General features: G+C 36.1%; 2 protein-coding genes across 10 annotated transcripts in view; one reads left to right on the forward strand and one right to left on the reverse strand.

Annotated features, from left to right (window-relative positions):
- The window catches only part of CCDC43 (coiled-coil domain containing 43), a 16,489-nt gene extending 15,698 nt beyond the window's left edge, over window positions 1–791 (forward strand). For 2 of the 4 annotated variants that reach the window (XR_012481166.1, XR_012481167.1), the window contains exon 7: window positions 435–791. The gene's annotated coding sequence lies outside the window, so the exon portion shown is untranslated. The remainder of the gene's footprint in view (window positions 1–434) is intronic. The other 2 variants (XR_012481168.1, XR_012481169.1) reach the window with 1 other exon arrangement.
- MEIOC (meiosis specific with coiled-coil domain) overlaps window positions 1–15,594 on the reverse strand; it is a 17,532-nt gene extending 1,938 nt beyond the window's left edge. The window contains exons 1-7 of one of the 6 annotated variants that reach the window (XM_074261085.1): window positions 15,332–15,594; window positions 12,997–13,131; window positions 10,454–10,611; window positions 6,824–6,928; window positions 4,092–5,967; window positions 3,267–3,401; window positions 452–656 (exon numbers count right to left, since the gene is read on the reverse strand). In XM_074261085.1, coding sequence (XP_074117186.1) covers window positions 452–656; window positions 3,267–3,401; window positions 4,092–5,967; window positions 6,824–6,928; window positions 10,454–10,611; window positions 12,997–13,131; window positions 15,332–15,337 — 2,620 coding nt within the window. In that variant the 5' untranslated portion in view covers window positions 15,338–15,594. Of the gene's footprint in view, window positions 1–451; window positions 657–3,266; window positions 3,402–4,091; window positions 5,968–6,823; window positions 6,929–10,453; window positions 10,612–12,996; window positions 13,132–14,002; window positions 14,078–14,130; window positions 14,258–14,355; window positions 14,419–15,235 lie in introns of those variants that run through there. The other 5 variants (XM_074261084.1, XM_074261083.1, XM_074261086.1 and 2 more) reach the window with 5 other exon arrangements.
- Window positions 15,595–15,986: the final 392 nt, after the last annotated feature.

Below are 15,986 nucleotides of genomic sequence, written 5' to 3' on the forward strand. Positions count from 1 at the left end.
ATCTAATGACATTCTGTTGGGATGTATGGAGGGGTGTGTGTGTGTGTGTGTGTGTGTGTGTGTGTGTGTGTGTGTATGTGTATGGAGGATGTTTAGAGGGGAAGAGTGTGTATTTGATTACTAGAAAAAAATAACATGTTTAACATGTTTTATCTGGGGTACAGATTTTTATCTCAGTTGTACAGACAGAAATCAAAAGGCTGCCAAAGAAAAACTAAAAAGAAAACTTTTTTAATTTTGAAGGACATAAAAAGTTAATAGGAATTGCATTTTCTTCTGAGTTTTTAAAATCTAAGTTAAGTTTGCTTAAATATTTAAGTTCTACTGTAAGCTAGAAGCTTTAAAAATGTTCCTTGGGGGGAAAAATGTTTGTTGATCCTCTGATCAAATATAAAATTAACATAGTACTTTGTTCTCTTATAATAACTCTTTAGATTTAGCATCACCTTACCAAAGAAGGAATATTGATTGGTACCTCTGTCATCTTGGCATCTAGGAACTCCTTGCCTTTGCCGATTTGAAGCATTTACAATTTCATCCTTTCTACGTGACTGTACAATGTGAATAGACTCCAAGTGTCTATCAAGAGCAGTAGAAATATTGGCATGAAGGGGAGAGCTGCGAAGACGTTCCATTTTGCCAAGTAAAGTTACAACCTGTAGGAAGTATTTTAAAATTAGGTAAGGCATATAACCACACTGCCTTGCCTCAAACTTCAGTAAAAACAAATTTGTATTTTAAGAAGAATATTAAAGTCATTTATCTGCTATTAAAAAAAGCTCATTTCAACAGTTTAAGTGTCTGACTTCAAGAACTTAGCAACACTGAAAAAGTTAAATGTTAGTAAATAATAGGCAGATATAGAACAAGGTGTTATCTTTTTTAGCATTTGGGGGGGATATCTTTGAGGAAATAGATTTAATAAATAAAAGTCATTAAATTCCAAATTGATTAATTTTGATTTTGTTTCCCCATGTGCAAAAATAATTTAAATAAAACCTGTCCCTACTTAGAGATGTAAAGGTAGAATGAGATGATTATTAAAAATTTACTTTGGAAGTAAAATCCAATTCAACATTTATTAAGAATTCCTAGCCACTGGGGATGAGGGAGGAAAAAAAAAGTAGACAACCCATCATTTTTTCCTGCTATTTGGTTTCCATATGATTCATTCAACTTTTAACTACATTCTCCAACAATAATTCAACTGTGCTTTCAGTGATAACCTCATTTTAATCCACTCAAATGAGTTTAAAGAAGAGAATACATATATAGATGAATGGGAAGCTGAGAACTGCTCTAAAAAGAAACCATATTGATTGGTTTAAAGCATTCAGAATTTGGGAAAATCCAGGATATTTATTTTTGTGGCTATTAAAAAAATTCTACAACTATAAACATTCCCCAAAGAAATTTTGGAGATAAACAGTTTATTCCTATTGATTACTATGCTAAAAAATTAGTTTCTATAATGTCAATTTCATTTCAGCAGACATGAACTCTTGGAACATTAAGGGGTGCAAGCCACCAACTGTCATATGGCTTGCTTCAAAAGTTCTTAAATGGTGAGTAGTTTTCTCTGACAATTAGAATTTCATAGAACAAATCAATATGGTAATTATCTCCAGAAGCTAGCTAATTCAGATTCTAATCATATACCATAGAACAAATGCAGTTCTAAAAAACCTTTGAGTAGCTTTATCACCGTGCTTCCTTGTTCTATCAAAATTTATCTTTATAGATTGAGACTATGTCAAATCAGGCCCATAGATTCTCTCAAAAAAAAAAAAATAGGTTTATAGGACAGAGTAAAATATGCCCCTAGAAAACAAAACATTATACTAAAAGCACAAACCTATAACTTAGTATTATTATTAAAGAAAAGCAAAGAGTTACTTAAAAGGTTAAGAAAAAAAATGTGATAAAGTTTTATGTAGCTTTTAGTGGACTTAATTTTTTTAACAGATTTCTGAAAAATTCCACAATGTGAAAACACTATGGAAACTTTCCAAAAGTTAGGATAGCCAAAAAAGACTCAACATTTGAATATTTCTGAACAATGGTATTTAAGTCAAATAAAATTGTTATAACCTATGAACCAAAGTCTCCAAGTTATTATATAACTAGAAGGAACATTGTTAGTTTTTAGATCCTCTCTTATGACTACTATATATTACTTAATAGTGCTAAAGGGTTTTTAACTAGAAATTGTTTTTATAAAAAATAAACTAGTTTTTAAATTATAAATTCACATAATTATTTACATGAAACCCATGACATTTCTAGTTTATTTTAACTTGCTAGACATTTTTCTCAGAATAAACATTTCCCTTGGATTAAAAAGACATTTTCTCAAAAATTTTAAGTGATTGCATATTAACAGGTTCAGTAGTCTATAAGAACTGAAAAAAAAAAACAAAAAACAAGAGGCCTACTTCTAGGAAAGGTCACTAATAGTTTGTTTATAACAGCTTAAAGGAAACAATTAGGAAATAAAATGTAAGTCGATTCTACTATATTCTTGATTCATAAAGCTTTTGTTAAGTCACAGACATAACCTGATTTGATTATTTAATTTTAAAACTTTAAAAGACATTTTTAAAAAGTTCTACTTGGGAAGTGTTAACTTTTAAAATAAGATTTTAAAGAATATATGCAATTATTTGCACACTGTCACTCCAAAATCCAAAATTACTAAATTTTTGTGGGGTTTCATTAATCCCAATAACAGATTTCTCTCAATATTCCAGCACAGTTCTCTCCATTTTAAAAATATGATACCATTACATAACTTTCCAAGAACATAACTATACTACTCTGAAATTAGGCACATAAATTGATAAACGAAATAAATCAATGATGCATAGCTAGGAAAATTAAGAATTATAGCCCTATGTTTCACAAAGTGCACACTACAAATACACTAACTTAAACTATAAAGATAGCTTAAGTTAAGAAATGTGGGGAAATTTTTGGATCAATATTTGGGAAGGGATTATTAAATATTTAAAAACTTTTCTATAAAAGCCTTGTTAGATTACCAATTTATGTCTGAAAGTAGTACCTTTTAAGATGTTGGTAAAAAAAATTTTGATTTATAAAGGTCCTCTTTCAAAATAGCTTTTAAAACATTTATCTTCATACTAAGAACATGGACATTATTTTTAAAAATCTAATTCAAATGAGGTTTTTTAAATCCTTCAAAGTCTTACTTAAAAATACACAAACTGATTTAAATATACAAATTTTTTTTAAAAATAGCTTACTCTGGCTTGTTCTCGTAGTTCATCTACAATTAGACGATCAACTCTTGATGGGTTAGAGGTCAGCCTTGGAATTGGAGTGTTATTAGTACTGGAAACTTTCTTCCCTGGATAGTTCTTGGCAAGAGCCAATTCAGTCTAAGAAAAATTGCAAAAGTTTAGACATCTCATTTTTTCACAATATTAAACAATGAATAAGTTTTAATATACACATACATGTATGGATCATCCCATTTAAGCCAACTCTTTACCATTCTATGGCTTAAATCTTGCCCAAACAAGTACCAAAGGAAGTTTGAATTTGCTGAGGTTGGCAAGGATTTATTAAATCTATTTAATCTAATTAAATATTGAATCTAATAGCCTCTGTATATGAAGATTTTGTTTCCTTTAAAATTAGCAATTTAATTATTTATGAAATATAGCTTGGAATTTGTGGTCTCTAAATCATAGTTATAGTCAAAATGTTTACTTCTAGCTATTTTATATAGCAGTCTATAGGTACTTTGCTAAAACAAAGCATTATTAAATATGTTACTATTTTCTTTAAATTATTTGTAATGATTTTTTTCAACCTTGATGAGATTGACACATTCAATTCTGTTAAGTGCTTTTGTCTTGTTTATTTCTGAGACAATTTATCTTATTATCTAGTCCCTCTGCATTTTGTAAAAACACCTTAGAGTTTTTAATACTGCAGAATAAAGATTTCAGCTTCATCAGCAAGACAGGCTATTCTTGAACTAACATGATGATAATACTGAATGATGATAATACTGACATCCCACTAATAATTAATTTACTCCTAAATAGATATTTTTGTATTACCTTTTTTCTCTCTTTTTCTAATGCTCTCCATTGTTCATAGCACTCTTCCAGACGAATATGAAGTTCACTAGCTGGTCCACTTCGGGTTTTAATTGGTCTTTGAAATCCAAACGTTGGCACAAAACCAGAAAAGGAATTATCACCATACATCATGTCATTGAAATAAGGATATAAGTGACTTAAATCATCATAAGAAAACAAATCGTAGGAATCCAATAGTGGAACAACAGAATGGCCAAATGGATGGGTAGATCGCAAAGGAAATCCATTTGAACCAAGTTGCTGAAAACTCTGATTATGCCTTAAGTCTCCCATCATGTAATTATTAGAAAAGCATGAGGCTTGCGTACGATTCACACGGTTATTAACAATATTGTTGTCTCCACTTCCCTGTCTGTGGCTATTATAGTGACCTTGTGATTCCAACAGATCTTGATAAGTATTTTGAGATAAACCATCTAAATGCTTCTGTCCTTCCTCAGGATCATAATGTCCACTTTGGGGTTTAGCTTGAAAATTATGTTTGTTCACATTTTCAATGATCCCATACTGCTGAGCTGAATAGTTATCACAAAATCCATTTGGCTGCTTTATTTTTTTATCTGTAACTGATTCAAAAAGACTTTCTTCACCAGTCTTAGTCAGTCCTTCCATATGATTGACAGACTGAATTCTTTCCGTACCATTGTAACTGAAATCAAAACTAGAAAATGCTGAAGGATTTTCTTGGCAATATTTCTGAAACAAATTACTATTTTGGGTTAAATTTGTAGATGATAGTTGGGGAAAATCTGAAGAATGGTTACCACCTTTTGAAGCTGCACTTAAATGGCTATTCAATTTCATCAAGTTACCTTGATTTCGATATGGCACAGGAGTGCTGTTTTTTGTTTGAACATTCATCCAGGTTGGCCTACTTATGTTGATACCTCCGGAAGATGTTGCTGAATTTGATAATAAATTCACTGATTTAAAATATTCAGAATTCTGGGGCTCAGGTTTAGAAAACTGTGCTTTTTCTGAGACACTAGCAAAATCATTATTACCTGGGCAAGCTGTGTGAGATTTCAGTCCATATTCCGATTTTAACCCAAAATCAGCAGTGAATGCTGCTTCCTTTGCAAACTGCTTTTCTGTTAAATGTGGTGTAGTCTTTGAAAATGTGAAATTCTGTTGGTCTTGTATAGTCTCCTCCATTTTTTTCTGATTTGTTGGTTTAACTTGAAATAATTTAGTGTATGTGTCTGTTTCTACAGCTGGTGTCTCAGGTGTTCCATTGGCTAATTTTTTGTTATCTTGAACACTAAAATTTGAACATTTATTTAGCTTAGCTTTATTAGGATGAGAATATTCTGGATATCTACAATAATCTGCATTTTCATTGTATCTATTGAATTGAGAAAGAAATATCTCTGCCCTTTTTTGCTGTAATGGTGCCTCAAGCCCTTTGGCACACATTTTCTCTCTTCCATAAGGGTAAGTATCAACCCCTGATTCTTTCATGATATCAGATAGGCCAGCTTGTGGTGTAAAACAGTTTTTGATAAATGGATATTCTTGGAATGTTGTCTTAGCGGTATCATTTGTCTGAATATTGTAACAGTTGGAATGATCACTTCGTGAGGGGTACATCCATTGCTCTTCAAGGTCTAAGCTAGTAAATCCATGATAAAGTTCATCTATTTTCTGTTGTGGTGTGAGATTATTACTGTGCAGGTACTGCTTTTCCACTGCTGAGACAGATTCACCACCATAAAAAGCTTGTTGAGAGATGGCTGTATCTACTGGCCTTTTAGTTTCTGACAAGAGGTCATGGTGATCTGCAAATCTGCTTGTATTCACGGGCCAAACTGACTTTAAGTTGGAGGAGCAGGTCCTAGAACAAATAAATTATGTTTAATTACAACTTGGACTTTTTAAAGATACTTTTTCCCCATTAGAGAATGTGAGAAAGGATTTGAAAGATCTCAGTCTTTTTGTCCCACTCAACTCTTCTCCAATTATCCATAGCACATTATCAACCTTTTGTATCACAGAAATTTTTAAATAATGATAGCTATTTCCTGCTGGAAATACATATACACAAAATACCTTCTTAACTTCACTCTCTCTTCATTGTATTTTTTTCCTTCGGCCACTCAAGCCAATGAATAAAATCCCACTATAGTGTCTCATTAACTACATATGGTAAGAGAATAAATTTTTTTTCTTTTGATTAGCTTACCTTTTTTGTTAACAAACACAATTAACTTTAAGAAAAAGTTCTGGAGAGTATTCTTTCATAATTAAAATGGATGTGTTTTGATGAAGATGTATTTGAAATTAGAATATTTTAGTGGCTATATGTATATATATATACTGCATGGTTCCTATTTAGGAAATATTCAAAATCCAGAGCTTCTGGGTTAGTTTTTTATTCTTTGGAGTCAATATATAAAAACTCTGAAATTTATATATTTCTAATGCCAAACTTTAACCCATGTGCCAAAATGTTTTGAATATGATAAGAACAATTTTCCTAATAAAAATTGTTAACAGCAATTGAAAAAATGAAAACAGAATGAAAATTTGAGTAATAGAGCCATGTTGATTTACATATCAATGAAGTTAAGCCTAAAAGTGAATGTGATTTAAATCTGACTGCCAAATGATCCTCTATTCACTAAAAGAAGGCTAAGGATGAGGTGCAGATAGTATATGCAAGCTTAAAAGGTCATATATAATATACTAACCCCTCAGCAAAATATGGCTGTGACTTATCTTGTTCTTCCAAAATGTTAGACACAAGTCCATATAAGTCTGTTTCACTGCCATAGTCATTTCTTTCAGTCTGAATCCTAAAAACAAATCATAGTTGGTGAAAACGAATACTACTTGTAAATTGTTTATCTATAATATGTAATAATAATAGCTAACATTTATAGAGTATTACTATGTGCCAGGCAATTGTGTTAATTTAATTGCTTTACAATTATCTCATTTGATCCTTACAAATGTCTTTTTCTAGTCTTATATTATTTTAATACTTAACATTTAGATTGAATTTGTATTTGCATTTCAACTAGTATTAGTAACTAAAATTTTTTTTTTCACTTTGGCATGAAGTCTGTCTACTTGCAGGACAGTTCTATTTCCATTTTATTTCAAACCATATAGCTGAATAATAATTTCCTAGCTATTTCTCTATACACCAAATACTGTATACTTTAGACTAAAGGAGATAAAATTTTCTGTTCTCTGTCCCTATCTAATCCTATATGACCTATTATTCCATCTATGTCCCTAGCTAATCCTATAATCTATTATTCCGGCAACACCTAGTTTCTGCATAAAATATTTAAATGTGCTGCTTTAATCAGTACTTTCCCCAAAATTTTGTTTTTGAAAGTAAAGTATATCCAGAGTAAAACTGTAATGTTCCTCCCAGTAATTCAAGATTTTAAAGGGCTTAATGTAGATAGATTATTAGTTAAGAGATCTAGGTTTCTAGACCCAATTTGCTACTAATAAGAAAGGATAAGTAATTGTGTGACTTAGGCTCCAGATTAACTTCTTTAGGTTTCAATTATTTGTGGTTCTTAACTTCTTAATAAATCATGGACTCCCCTCTAGCAATCTGGTAAGCAAATGGACCCTTTCTCAAAAATATTTTTAAATGCAAAAAACACAGGATTCAAAAAGAAAAACTCTGTGGAAATGCAGTTATCAAAATAGTCTTAAAAACAAGTTCATGGACCTCAGATTAAAAATTGTTAATAGAAAGAGTAGCAAATCTCAGGATCACTAATTTAGAGTTAGAAGAGACCTCATAAATTACATCAAATACAGCCCTCTCATTTTATAGAAAGGAACACAGGCTTCAAGATGTTGATTTGCCCAAGGTTACTGAGAAGTAGCAAGAGGCAGAACTAGGATTTGGATCAAAGTTCTCCGACTCAAAATCCAGTTTTCTTTCCTTTGCACTGAAAAATCTATATTTTCTTATTTCCAGTGTCAAAGTTTGCTCTGTTACTACTTGTCATTTGGGCAAGTCATTATTCCTTTGGGGTTTATAAAATGATAAGAATGGACACTAAGACCTAAAACTTGATATACTCAGGGGAAGTATCAAGTGTAATGGAAGCTATAGTTTTAAATTAGTTAAGTAATGTCTTACCCAGTGAGTTGGCATAATCTACAAACGTATAGTGACGTAAAATAGCATTTTATCCTTTTCAGAGATTAGATCAAGTTCTTAATGTGAGATCCATGAACCATTAAAGATCCGGGTATAGATTTTAGGAGAACTGGAAATTTTTACATCTTTATTTTTACTGGCCTATAACTGAAATTTAACAATTTCTTATATTATTTAAAAACATAATGAGAAGACCTATAGGCATTATCAGATTGCCAAAGGGGTCCATGACATTAAAAAAAATTATAAAAATCCCATTTTCCTTGAGAACTGGAAGTATTTCATTTTTTAAAAATCTATCCCCAAATGGTTACCATAATGCCTAGAACATAATTACTAAATGCTTGATTAAACTATAATTTATTGTTTTATAAAAATCTGCACCACTTTTTACCCTTTTCCTCAAATTTTTTTAGTGTTATGACATTTTAGATAACATCTCTATTTGTGTAACTATATACTTTTGAAAATGTTTTCACATAAATCTCATTTGATCCCCAAAATGGAACTTTTGAATTAAATAGCAGATATACTTTCATTTTATATATCATAAAATTGCAGAATGTTCAAGTTGGGTGGGACCTTATGTGTTATCTGAATGATTCATCACTGGATCATGAATCACAAAAGGATCTCTGAGGACAGATATTTAGTCTAACCTCTTCAAAAACAATGAAAATCTGGCAGAGGGAGGTTAACAGATCTGAACCCAGGTGCTCTTAAGTTCCAGCTTCTTAAACTGTGGTTCCTGACCCCATTTAGGGTTTTGTAATTGAATGTGATGGTTACAAAATTAAGATTTATTATCAGTAAATATTTGTTTTGTATGCCTACTTTACATATCTTTACATATTGGGTACATATGTACCCAAGGTACATAAAAATTTTTCAGGCAAATAGAGGTTGCAAGTAGAAAAAGTTTAAGAAACTCAGCTCTAAGTCAGTGATTTTTTCCTTGTACCACCCTGCTGAAATTGAGAATCAGTAAGTAAGGTTATGCTCATCAGCAAAACCAGATTCCTTAAAATTAGTTTTATCGTGATTTTTCACTACATTATTTTCCTAAGCAGTCATAAAATTTATGTGTTATTGTTCCTGACTTTTCTGAAGTGTATAACTTTTCCAATAAACCTTTTCAAAACTCATGGACTAGATAAATTATAGTTGTTGTCCTTCTTGAGAGCAAAGACTTTCATTTTTTTCTTTGTATCCACGAATGATTAGCACAGTGCCTGGAACACAAGAGTTTAAAGAAGCTATGTTCTGAACAATTTTATTTTCCCCTAAAGAGTCCCTTCTTCACTGTAAAAAAGTTCTCCTTTAACATTTTTACTGTTATTTTAGACATATGTATTATTTGTTTAGCTGTACACATTTGAAAATTATTTCATGTAAATTATCTTGTTTAAGATCATTTTCAGTAAAGACTAGCATCTTTGGGGTTTTACTTTGAATTAATTTTTTTAAAGGTCCAATATTTTTCAATGAATAAGGACCAAAGTTTAAAAAGTATATAACACTGCCTCTTGTTTATTAAGAATCATACTTTTGATATATCTGTGAATGGGTTAACTATCAAAAACTTATGAAGGAAAATCTGCAGAGAAGGAATGGTTAGGAGACTATGCTCTTTAACCTAACAAAAAAGATAACTTTGTAAATGGGAATTCTTAAATTTTATTAAAAGAAAAAAATCCCAATTGCTATTAAATTAATTAACTTTACCTAAAGCAGCCTCTTCAAGTTATTTTAAAAACTTGATGAATAAATAAAACTAATGCCAACCAATCACAGTCCTGATAAGGCTGAAGTAATGAGTGAGGATTTCTGTATTTTAAGAAAAGAGCATATATATCAAGTTCTAAGGATCTATGATTCATTGTATAATCAAATTAGTATTATATGAAGCCTCTACATAAAGGTTTCATTTTTTTTGCAATTCAGAACAGCAAATACTAAGCTAATATGTCTCAAAACTAGGTTGTTTCTGATGATATTGTGATTCATTTTAAAAAATAATGTAAAAAATGGGCTAATGTAGTTACATGCCCCATATAGTTAAATCAAGCTGGTCAACATAATAACTGAATTTTTTTTATCCTAATTTTTCCACCCTCACAATTTGCAAATGTTTTATTCAACTTAAAAGCTAATTTAATTTCAGATGTCTTATTCATTAACTTACCTGTTCTTTACATTGATTTGAGAATTAGTAGGTTGCTTGATATCATCTCCATATGTTGACCATGGTGCATAGAAAAGGGAAGAATCAACAGAACTTGAATATTCTGTGGATGAAGAAAGTGGAGTGTATGTCTGCCGTAAATCTACATTGTCTTCACTCTGAAATTTAGAAGAAACATTTTAATCATTAATACATTTATTTTCTTTCTTTCTTCTTTTGACAGAGTATTATTAGTTAAGGTGATGAGAAATACAAGTGGAAAAAACACAAGAACAGAATTTGAGAGACTAATCTTAAATCAGAGCTTAAGGGACGACTCTGGCTGTCTAAAGCAGAGTATGTACAGTGGCTCAATTTTTCATTTTTCATATAGATATCACATAGACTTAGTGTAACTTTGCACAAATTATATAACTGAAATACTCTGCCTCACCAGAAAAAAAGTATGTAAAAAGTAACACTTTACATTTGTATATTGTCGTTTCTCAAGATCTCATTTGTTTTTCAAAACAACTAGCAGAGATAAATAGTATTACCTATATTTTAGTAATAAGGACAAGTCTTTTGGAGGTAAAATGACTTGCCCAACACATTATGTTACTGAGTAACAGCACTGAAGACTAGAATCTTAAGTTTTCAGATTATGGCTAGTGCTGCTAAATAGTGGAATTTAAAAGCTATTTCTACTTCCTGTAATGTTGTCTTTCCCTCCCTTCTTCCAGTTTTATATCTGTTGAATTTCTATTCCTGTGCATTACTGAAATGCCAACTCCTCCATGGAGTCTTCCCTGATTCCTCTTCAATAGCAACACCCTTCTCAGAGCCCAAAGTTTTATAACTTTCTAATACAATGATCATAAAATATTGTGTTATTATAGCACTCTACTAGATTGAAGGTCTTTTGAGGACAAGCACAATGTCTCATCTAAACTTTGTATCTCTGCCAGCACATAGTGTGATTCATTCAGTGTACACTTATGTTTATTATTGTTATTTCTACTACTATACAACACTACCTCTTACTCTCTACTCTTTTACCTTTCTTAGGGAAACTATAAGAATGAAATGACACATATTAAGTATTTTTAAAGAAATTTAATGACTATTTTTCACTATTTGAAAGGTTCCAGCACAGGTTTCTGGGAAGAAAATTTTAACAGGTTACCAATAAACAGAAGTTTCTTGAATAAACTGAATATAGAATTACTTTACTGAAAGTTCCACTAAAATTTTTAGTCTGCTCATTTTTTAGTCCAACTATTGGTTTTTACTACTCAGTTCTTTAGTGAAATATTTAATCACTTTCTCTGTCTACAATGATGAAGCCCTCCTGCTTAGACCTAAATATATTTTGAGGATATTCTTTCATTTCAACTATATTCTGCATTTTAAATTAATTTTATTCAGACTTGGAAAAAAATTCAATTTTTTAAGAAGTTCAATATTAAGCTTAAGCCTGCCACGAAGTATTTTAACACTGAATTAGTGTGATAGAGATTTATATATAAATACATGAAACATCTGGATCCTCTTCCAGCTAAAATATGTATACAGATGTAATATACAGATGCCTAAGTGTGTACAAAACCAAATAGTCTTGGGTAGCTACCAGCTTCTAAATGTGAATTATTATTATTACTTTTCTTACATTTTTCTTACAAAGGCCCAATATGAAAAAGGTAAGTATTATCCCCATTTAAAATATTGATGATACACAATTGTGTGTATGGGGGGGTGGTAGTGTGAATTCCATTGACTTTTAAACCATGGGCATTTTTGTAGTGATGAAGAATATTTCCATGCATTCAGACTTGACCAAATGAAAATTTCAAATGACAGCAATTAAATTACACCAGTAAGTTACCTTTTTTCCCCCTGAGGCATTTGGAATTAAGTGACTTGCCCAGGGTCACACAGCTAGTAAGTGTTAATTGTCTGAGGTCAAATTTGAACTGAGGTCAGACTCAGGTCCTCCTAACTTCAGGGCCAGTGTTCTAACGATTGCACCAACTAGCTGCCCCAATAAGTTAACTTTTGTTAACTTATTTTTTGAAAATAAGTTTCTAAGAGAGAAAAAGTGGATAGTATAGTAGCACACATCAAAAAAGAGCAAGAAGCTAATAAAACTTTTCCCCTTAAATTACCTACTCTTTAGATTCATATATGCATATAATAACTTTTTAAAAGTGTTCCCAAAAAATTAAGAAATTAATGTAAAAGAGTTTTCTTAATATATCTTGGATCACACATCAAGCTGAGCACAGGATAAAAAGGTTTAATGAAAAATGTTAAGTATTCCACAGAACAGTTTTTCAAAGATATTTGAATATATATATATATATACATATATATATACATATATATGTATATATATATATATATATTTTTTTTTTTTTTTGCAAATTCTCAGTTTTTTTCCTCTTTTAATCAGAGATTCATCAACACTATGAATTGGATGATTTGTGAAGATGAATTTCTTTGCAATAATTTGGTATGCTTGACAGTACTTAACTTTAACACGGAATTAAAGTTTATTAATAAACCTGTGATTTGTAGCAATCATAGAAGGAAGTGGAGCCAGTCAACATCACACTGTTGAACACATCAGTTAATCGGCTGCTGGTATCTGCATTAATGTTCCAGCAGCGATTCGCACCTCCACGGAAAGCGACTTTGGGCTGCGGACAACAGAAATGGAAAAGGAGGAAAGCATGAATAAAGGGAAATGTACCGAATGAACTGTCTCAAAGACTGATTTGACACTTTTTCTGGAAAAGGATTCGGATTTCTTAACGAGTAAATCCTTTAAAAATAGGATTACACAGGCCAAACAATTGGTATACATTCAAAGAGGCCGGATAGGTGGGATCCCAGCAAAGGATTTTTCCCTATCCTCCCGAGGCCCGCTCTAGTCTCTTCTGATCCCGAGGGAAACCCAACTCCGTATTTGTAAGTCAGCGTAACGGGAGGTCGATCCTCCCAACAAATAAAGTGGCCTCAGAATCCGTGTACTGAGATTCCATGGACTTCCATGTAGATATGGGAAGGGAAAGGGGAGGTAGAAGTACGGGACTATTTAGCTAATTTCTCAACTTCCCGGTAACTCAGTCAAATTTCTTTCGATATCTTCCTCCGAGATCTACTCACTTTAGTCCCTCCCAAGAGCTTGTCTTCTCTTTCCCCCCTCTTTCCCCCGCTCCCACCCCTCACTAGAGGGCTCTTGACTCAGTCAGCTCTTCCTCCAGTCACTCACACAGGTCCCTTTTCCCGTATGAGGACTCGTAATCTGTCAGCTTCGACCTTCCCAAGGTCCCCCTCAGGTCTACACGTCGTGTCATCTCCTGACCCTAGTAGCTCAACAAGACATTTTTTTCAAAAGACCTATGTCAATTCCCATGATTATTTATTAAGCGCCTACTATATGGAGCAAGGTGCTGTGCTACTTTAAGCGCTGTCATCGCCGTCCATCTTTTCTCCCCACTCCCTTTCCTTAGTTCAGGATGCTTACTCCAGGTTCCTCCCAAGCCCTTTCTCGCTAAGGGGCCTGACCTGGCTTCCAGTCCTCCTCGATCCCTTTCCCACACCCTATCGCCTCCAAACTCCCCCTCGAGAGACTCCCGACCCGCTGGCTCTGCAGCCTCCCCCCGCCCAATGCTCTTTCCTCACAGAGAGCCTACATCTCGTCACCAGCGCTTCTCTCACTAGGGCTCCACACCCCGCTGTCTCTCCTCAGTGACTCCCGTACAGGGTCCCACAGCACCACGTCACCTCCTCAGCCCTCCTTTCACAAAATCTCCACACCCCGTCAGTCACCTCAGTCTCAGCCCTCCCTCTCACACGGACCTCCCCATCCCGTCACCTCTTCAACCCTCCCTCTCACACGAACCTCCCCATCCCGTCACCTCTTCAACTCGCCCTCTCACACGGCCCACCACATCCCGTCACCTCACCCCTCCCCCTCACACGACTTCCCCCCCACATTCGTCACCTCCTCACCTCTCCCTCTCACACGGCCCACCACATCCCGTCACCACTTCAGCCCTCCCCTCATAAACCGCCCCACCTCCCGTCACCTCCTTAGCCTTCTCCTAACACGGGCCACTCACAACTCGTCACCTCCTCAGGCCTTGTAACCCCCACACCAGTCACCACCTCAGCCCTCCCTCTCATACGGGACACCCACAACTCCTCACTTCCTAAGCTCTTCCCTCACATGGTCCCTTCCACACCCGTCACCTCACTCTTCCCTTACACGGCCTCCTCCCTATTCCGTCACCTCCTCACCCTTCACAGGCCCCCTCCAATCTTCATCACCTCAGCGTGCCCCTCATACGGCCCCCCACATCTCGACACCTCCATAGTCTTCAAATTGGGCCCCCACAACTCGTCACGTCCTCCTCACACCTCTGTGATCTCTCGGTCCTTCCCTCACAAGCGGCTCAAAACCTCCTCAGGAGTTCCCTCCCCTGCCCTCGGGTCCTGATCTGAGTCCGGATCTTGGTCCGGTCAGTTCTGTCGTAGGGCGCCGCTCCCCCAACCCCGGCCCAGTTCCTCCCTCCCCTGGCCTCGGCCATCCGGGGCTCCGTCTTCCTCCGAAGATCCCTGCCACCGCTGCAGCCCAGCAATCTGCCCCTGGCCCCGGTCGGTTATCTGACAGGGCAGCAGGGAGGTTGCTCCCGTCGGGCCCAGGCTGGGCAGTTCTCCCCTCCCGCCTCCCGATCCTTCGCGGCGCCTCGCCCGCGCCCGTGCCCAGCCACTCCAGGGTACCCCGACCCCCATTACCTCCACACCCCGCCATCCCCCTGTCCTGCCCCCCTCGGGCTCGAGGGGGCTGGAGTGCTTGGGGTAGGAGCCGGGCGGGCCGCCTCCGCCTCTCACCTCCATCTGGGGCCCCCCCAGCCCCTCCGCGGTTAGGCTCGGCTCCCGGGGTCGGGGATGAGGGGGGGCGTCGGGCCGCTGCTCCCCTCAGCCCGCACCCCGCCGCTCCCGCCGTAGCCTCCGCCCCCGGCGCCGCCTGAGGCCCGTCTGTGGGGAGGGGGGGAGGCCGGCGGGGGAGGGAGGGGCCGGGGAGGGGGGGAGAGGCCGTTACATTTCATACCCAAGGGCTCGCGACCCGGCACGCGACCTGGCACCGGCCCGTCCCCGCCCCCTCCTGCCTCCCCCCTCCCCCCTCCCTCTCAGGTCCTCTTTCCTCTCCCCAACATCTGATTGGTTCCTGCAGGAGCCAATGGGCATCACCTGCCAAGAACCTGTTTCCCCCAGAGACAGGGCAAAGAAGGGGCAGTTAGCGTGCTCTTGCCTTTCCCGTAGCTTCGGCTTTTCCCGCTCAAAATAGGAAGGCTCGGGATTGGCTGAAGCGGGGCACTGGAGCCGTGATGATTGGCTAGAGTAGGCTGAGCTGGGGGAAGAGAAAGAGGAGGGGCCGGGGAAGTGCGACACTAGAGTCTGGCACCCAAGGGCTTCTACGTTAGCAACAGTTGAAGGAGTGTGGAGTTTGGGTGGGGCTTAGGCTTACATTTGCTTGAGTCATGAG

The sequence above is a fragment of the Sminthopsis crassicaudata genome, chromosome 4 (assembly GCF_048593235.1).
Source record: "Sminthopsis crassicaudata isolate SCR6 chromosome 4, ASM4859323v1, whole genome shotgun sequence".
NCBI classification, from domain to species: Eukaryota; Metazoa; Chordata; class Mammalia; order Dasyuromorphia; family Dasyuridae; genus Sminthopsis; species Sminthopsis crassicaudata.